The sequence below is a fragment of the Microdochium trichocladiopsis genome (assembly GCF_020744255.1).
Source record: "Microdochium trichocladiopsis strain MPI-CAGE-CH-0230 chromosome Unknown B0I36scaffold_17, whole genome shotgun sequence".
Taxonomy (NCBI): Eukaryota; Fungi; Ascomycota; class Sordariomycetes; order Xylariales; family Microdochiaceae; genus Microdochium; species Microdochium trichocladiopsis.
This window is the reverse complement of record NW_025763560.1, coordinates 421,419-427,650: the sequence shown is the minus strand read 5'-3', so window position 1 is coordinate 427,650 and position 6,232 is coordinate 421,419. Positions and strand designations below refer to the sequence as shown.

Genomic DNA, 6,232 nt, shown 5'->3' with positions numbered 1-6,232 from the left:
GGCATTTTCACCACTACTGCCCGTGCAGCGGATGTCGACAATCAAGACATCGACGACGATGGCAGCACTAGACTTAGACTCACCGTCGCCGAGTATGATCACACCGGCGTAGATGACCAGCATGATCGTGGGTCTTATGAGAGCTAGGGGAGCTTCTAGAATGGTCCCGACTCTAGTCCGGAAGTTCCATCGGCGGTATCCCCGACGACACGCCATACCTCGGGAAACCCGCGAAATGGGCGCAGAAAGCTCTGCAGACGGCTCAGTAGTCGTAGACGTTCGACCGGACAAGTCGCCACAGGCTGTGTCGCCGAAGGAGAGTGTACACGGTCCAACAGGAAGCGGAAAGATATCGCACAAGAGTCTCTCGAACCACCCGCAGGCAGCAGCGCCGTGGATGGAAGCAGCCTGCAGAAGAAGGCCAAAACGACAACCTCAAGCCGCACTTAGCGAGGCAGTGCAAATATTGGGAGGGAACACTTCACTCGTTTAGCCAAGTGTCGTGTTCCCAATCACACGCAAACAACCATGGCCCAACAAGCCGCTCAGATCGACCAGATGTCAGCGCAAGCCCTTGCGAGGAAAACGAAAAAGATTCCCAATGATGTCAGTTCTACAAATCTTCAGGACCTCTGTGATTCTTCGCGAAACCAGCTCTACTCTGAGATGAGAAACATTTGGCAGAATGAAATTCAGTCATCGCGCTTCAAGAACTGGTCAAACCGTTCACTCGCGCTTTTAACTGTTATCACGAAGGATATCAAGGAGATGCAGATCGAGATAGAGAAGCGCGCTCGATGCTTATCCACTCTGGATCTCATCAAGTTCTACATCGTCGCCCTGTGTGGTGTGATACCCTCCCAAGGCAAAATGCAGGGCATACTGCTCCTCGAAATTTTCTCCGAGCAGATTCAGACCTTCGCGGCCGCCACAAAGACAGTAGTGCTCGTGGGTGCAGACTGCCCCCCTGGACTCTCAGAGCCGAGGTGCAAATACGAGTCAGCTGATGAGGCTGCAATGCGCCTGGGATCTATATGGACGCAACACAACAACCTTTCCAAGATGGAATTTGGGTGGAATATCGTGCAATCCCATGTCTGCAGTAATCTGGCACGCGAATGGTAAAGCACTAAAGACTCGCTTAAGAACTAACAAGCCTTTAAGAGGAGGGTACTAACACTGCTCCGACGTGGGATCGAACTCGAAACGACGTGCTCGCGAGGGGTTTCTCGGCCGACGCATGCCGGCCGATGCGCGTTGGCTCCGACTTCGAACGCGTAAGCATCGTGGACGAGATAATCTTGCCGTGCTATGAAGACCGGAGGACCGGTCAGTTTGCTTGTTGGATCGGCGCGAAAAGTTGACAACGGACGGTGGAAACCTATACTCACATTGAGAGACTAGGCGAGATTCTCCATGTATGAATCAGATGCGGTGCTTGCGCGACGTCGGCCACTTGTAGATGAGTGCAATTGTCACGGAGGATGAGAGGCGTAGGCACTCGCGTGGAATTGGGCATTCGTTGTTTCCTTCGCGTCTTGTCTACCTTACGCTGCGCTTGAGCTCATTGGGGCCCCTGCATCGTTTTGGCCAAAATAACGTGGTAGAATTTCCATATCCTACTCCATGGTGATCAGCCGACCTGCGAAGTTACAGCCACTGCCAGGCCAGGCTACACTGAAGCATTGGCTCAGAATCGTGCCCTGCTAGTCTTTTGCAGGAAAAGAAAACTTGCTGTGCGCAGGAAGGCTTCGATGCGTCTACCGTGTTTCTCGACGACCTGCGGGTTCCCTCACAGTCTCCAAGCTATGCAGCATTGTATTATGCTCAGCTATGCATAGCATCCCCGTAATGCATGCAAACGAGTCTCGCGGGTCATGCCATCGGATCAGCATGCACTCTCCACGGTACCTGTTGCGAGTACGCGTGTACCAACGAACTGTGCCGGCGAAAAGCACGTTCCAGGTCGCATCCTTTGCATGGTTCTTGAGTATTACAGGGATCGACGGTCCTGCGAGGTGGCTGTGAATGACAGGGGTGGAAAGGCTGCCGATGAGTAATACTGTCGAGCAGACGTGAACACTTGGCCGCTGGCCTCGAGTATTGATGCATCTTCTGTTGATGCCGGGAGATGAGGCACAACTGCTGCCAGAACAGCCCCTGGTTGGCAAAGGCCAGCATAGGAAGCTTCTCAGCACTTCAGTTCTCTCGCCAGTCGGGGCTTTGATATCGTGCTCGCGTCCGTTGACCTGGCCCGCCGTTGATCCAAGCGAGGGTAACTTATGTCACGTCCGCGGGAAATATTGCAACAATTCACTGTTCTCGTTTTCAAAAGCAACCTGTCTCGTGCGAGCCTCAAGTATAATATTTGATATAACATGCGACTCATACTGACTATGGCTTGATTCCAGCGCGCTTTGCTTCCGACAACCATACTTGACTCCCGTAATCTCTGGTGATCTGCTTTTTCGCGTTCCTTCGCGCCTTTTTATCGAGAAATGATAAAGGTTCCTCGCTATCAGCCCAAGACACCATCATCACCGGCTCATCATTTAATCATTCCCACCTGCAAGTGTGAGGCCATGAATTCTCCCATATCGTTCACATCGACCCACGTCCCGGTAACGGCAGTCCGCAGAAGCAGCTCGAGACAGTCTCTTGGCACATGGTTCTCGAGCTCCTGCCACGTCTTACTGATGAAAAAGGCCGATAGGGGGACCACAGACTCCTCCCAGGTGACCATGACCTTTATATGGCCAGTCGTATCGTCCAATTGACAGCGGAGCTCCTTGAGAGTATAGCTATGATCCCAGGGCACCATGACTGGGAACTTGAAAGCAATTCGCCGTGCTTTGCGTCGTCGGGCATCTGGAAGGTGTTCAGAGTCTTCCCGACGCCGCTTGTAGCGTTCCTTAGTGGTGCCGTGCAAACAAGTTGCCGAGGGGACCAAGGAAGGGATGCCCAACAAAGGACTCATGCTCGGATGTCCTGATGCTGGTTCGATTTTGGGAGTCTTGATCACTGCAAGTCCTGCGTCGACAGGCAAACTTCGGTCTCGCTTGATGTCGATAGATGTCTCTAACGGCCGCAGACTCGAAGGTGTTCGTGTCCGTTCTTTCGTTTGTCGCGGATCACCACTTTGCTGCCTGCCCTTCGTCATCAAAGATGAAGGAGCAAGGGTGCTCTGGGGGGGTTGATCCGTTCCGAGACCATCGCGCTGAAGTCTCGCACTTGGATGGTCCTGATTGAGCTGATCGGTTGCAAAACGAGATCGATGAATGTGGGCCGCCTGGACATGTGAGTCTGGGTTGCTGCATTGCTGCCCATTGTCATACACCATGTTTTCCGCCATGCTGATGTGGTTGTTGGAATTCCGAGTAAGAGTTCACAGGCACTTTCAAACTGTGCTGTGACCTTGCTATAGGATGCGAGGATCAGAGACTGCTTGGATGAAGGATTGTGCAATGGTATGGACCGATGGAAGTGGGAGACTGCAGAGGAGTGTAGCAATTGCCGAGAGTCTTCGGGGGGTTTTATAGACCAAGATTCCTTGTGAAATCCTTCCACGCCGGCATCCCTCTGCCGAACCTCGCAGGTGCAGTGCGGTGCTGGAATCACTGCTTCCTACCTAGGCGTTGCAAAATATGGGCTGAGTCACGTGCAACTGCCAGTACTTTGATGCTGGAGTTCAAGCTTGTTTGATCGGCACCGGGGCCCATGGAGGGCGAGCCAGTCCAATGGAAACCATTTCTCCTCATCTTGGAACGACGACGACAAAGGGACTCCACGCTGAAGTCATGGCCTGCTGAAGGACCTTGACTATTACATCTAAATTCTGCTCATATGCGCCGATGACGCGCTAGGAGACATCATGGATGGGTGTTGTAGAACAGTGTTAATTTTGCAAGGATACCTCCGGACTGACATTCAAAACACACCACCTCACATAGTGATGCTCCTTCTCCTCGCAAGAGTTCACTCGCCGCCGTGTAAAGCGAGACTACACTCACCTCCGGGTAATATGCTTTATCCAAGTTATTAACGAGCAGGCTTGTTTGCCATCGTAGTTGCAAGAATCACATTGAAGCGTCACATATGGGGGTGCATATGAAGTTATTGGTGATAGCAGAAGTGTTTCAAATGAAGGAACGCGCCGAAGGCGCCGGCGGTGCGGTGCTCAGATGTGGTTCACCGGCGCACCGACCACCTGGGCTATCTGCTTATCTTATCGTATGAGGTGGCCCTGTCATCCCTTTGGATGGCTAGATAACTACCCGTACTAATTAAGTCGAAGCAGCGATCACCTCATCGTACTTGGCGAAGAGACCCGCGTTGGCCGCAGAATGGCTCTCCTCGATAGCCTCCCGTCTGTCCTCAGATCGAACCTTCAGATCGACCGGGAAATCTTTGATGGACAAAACCAACCCTTCGACGTAGCCGGTCATTATGTCAGTGTCTATTCCAATGGGTTTGCCAGTCGCTGGATCGGTTGGAAGCGTCATGTCAAACGCCCACAGCATCTTTGATGCGGCGTGCATGAGGTTGCGTTCCGCAAGATGTATGCCAGGGCACAGTCGTCGACCATTCCCTACGGCTGGAGTCAATTATCAAGAAATATGTTTCCGGCGAACGAGCAAGCTTACCATAAGCATAATGATCGCGCTTCTCTGGGTCCGCAACATTGGCATACTCGGACGCGAAACCGGTGAAACCTTGAAATCGATCGGGGTCGAACTTCTCAGGGTTTGGATACCGCCTCTCGTCTCGACATAATGTCCAATTGTTGAGAAACACCGTTGATCCTTTTGGAAGCAGCTTGTTGTCAAGCCAGACATCTGTCGCTGTTAGTTTCCACAGCTGAAAAGACATCCGTGAAGATGCTCACCTTCAGACAGTTCATGCGGAGGGCCAAGGCCCAACAACGGCCGCCACCTCTGGACCTCCTTGATGATGGCCATCACATACGGCAAGCGACCGAAATCCGACAGATCAGGTATGCGATCAGACGGGACCTCACGATCAATCTCGGCCTGTGCTTTCTTTTGTATCTCGGGGTGCAAAACCATTGCGGTGACAAAGTTGGCCAGGGTGGTTGCCGAAGTATCGGATCCACCCTTAATCGTCACCCCAGCAAGGTTGGCAATCTGATGGCGCGTCAAAGTCTTCTCCCCAGATTGGTCCAGCATTCGATCGATGATGCTGCCGGTGGAACCAATGCGCTGTCTCCGACGAACGACTGTGTCGTGAAGTCCATCATACAAGTCGCGCATTTCATCATGCACAGCACGTGCTCGGGACTTCCAGTTGTTGAAGAATCGTTCTGGTACCCAATTCAGGGCCGGGATGATGTCGACGGGCGGAGTGGCTCCCGGTCTGTTGATCACCGTCCACTGACGCATTAGTTCTTCGAATCGCAGGATATACGGATCCTCAATACGTGGCTGCCGAATACCGTAAACTAAGAATATGTTAGTGGTAGTCAGGCGAGCATTCTGATAGGGAGAGACTTGCCGAGGCACATGATTAGGCTGTTCGTGAAGCGCTCGATATGTCTTCTCCATTCGGACTGGTCCTGCATCATATCGTACAGCATTTGCACAGATTCGGCATGCTGGAGTGGCGCATGCGTGCTATTGCACATGCTTTGCGTCAAATCGGTGTGGATCAGCTTGCGCAAGTCGCGCCATTGCGTTGTTGCATTCATCCACAGCAAGTGTTCTCCCCCTGTCAGAAGCTGTTGCCGAAGCATACTGACTGGCCGATTACTTGAGACAGCGCTCTGCTTGTCAAGAACTTGCTTCACAGCGTTTCGGCCGCTGAGAACGATGGTGTAGCTCGGCCCAACGGTCAACGCAAAGCAGTCCCCGTATTCTTTCGCCCATTGGTCCAGTCTGTAGGTGGGTCAGCTCAGGTTCGACAAGATGCACTCGCAGCATCATTCGTACTTAAGGAACAATTTGGACGTGGGCATCTGCAGCAGGTTGCCCAAGAACGGCGTTGTGGGAGGGCCTAATCACAGTCAGCCGTTTCGTGTTTCAATCATCGACAATTTGAATGTTCTGGAAATACCATTTGGCATATGTCGGCGCCGATGGCCGATGGTCGAGCAGGCATGGATGAACAACGCCAATGGCAGACAGAATGCAATGAAGTAGACCAACATGATTGTGACTTTACTCCAACGAGTATTGTTCGGATTGATAGATTGGAGTCGTGCACAAGATAATGGATG

At 52.3% G+C, this 6,232-nt stretch overlaps 3 protein-coding genes across 3 annotated transcripts; 1 reads left to right on the top strand and 2 right to left on the bottom strand.

The window, feature by feature from the left end:
- Positions 1 to 528: 528 nt before the first annotated feature.
- On the top strand, positions 529 to 1,125 carry B0I36DRAFT_356596 (uncharacterized protein; the record flags this gene model as incomplete). The annotated part of the gene is made up of 1 exon (XM_046157649.1): positions 529 to 1,125. One exon carries the CDS (start codon positions 529 to 531, stop codon positions 1,123 to 1,125), a length of 597 nt encoding a protein of 198 aa, XP_046004228.1.
- Positions 1,126 to 2,423: 1,298 nt separating this feature from the next.
- B0I36DRAFT_401580 (uncharacterized protein) lies at positions 2,424 to 3,414 on the bottom strand. The gene has a single exon (XM_046161705.1). It carries the CDS (start codon positions 3,350 to 3,352, stop codon positions 2,549 to 2,551), a length of 804 nt encoding a protein of 267 aa, XP_046004227.1. The 5' UTR covers positions 3,353 to 3,414; the 3' UTR covers positions 2,424 to 2,548.
- Positions 3,415 to 4,283: 869 nt separating this feature from the next.
- On the bottom strand, positions 4,284 to 6,163 carry B0I36DRAFT_378568 (putative cytochrome P450; the record flags this gene model as incomplete). The annotated part of the gene is made up of 6 exons (XM_046160703.1): positions 4,284 to 4,588; positions 4,644 to 4,835; positions 4,886 to 5,458; positions 5,512 to 5,891; positions 5,964 to 6,009; positions 6,070 to 6,163. 6 exons carry the CDS (start codon positions 6,161 to 6,163, stop codon positions 4,284 to 4,286), a joined length of 1,590 nt encoding a protein of 529 aa, XP_046004226.1.
- Positions 6,164 to 6,232: the final 69 nt, after the last annotated feature.

Coding starts and splice junctions, on each gene's coding strand:
- B0I36DRAFT_401580 (XM_046161705.1), bottom strand. CDS start 3,352: ATGGCGGAAAACATGGTGTATGACAATGGGCAGCAATGCAGCAACCCA.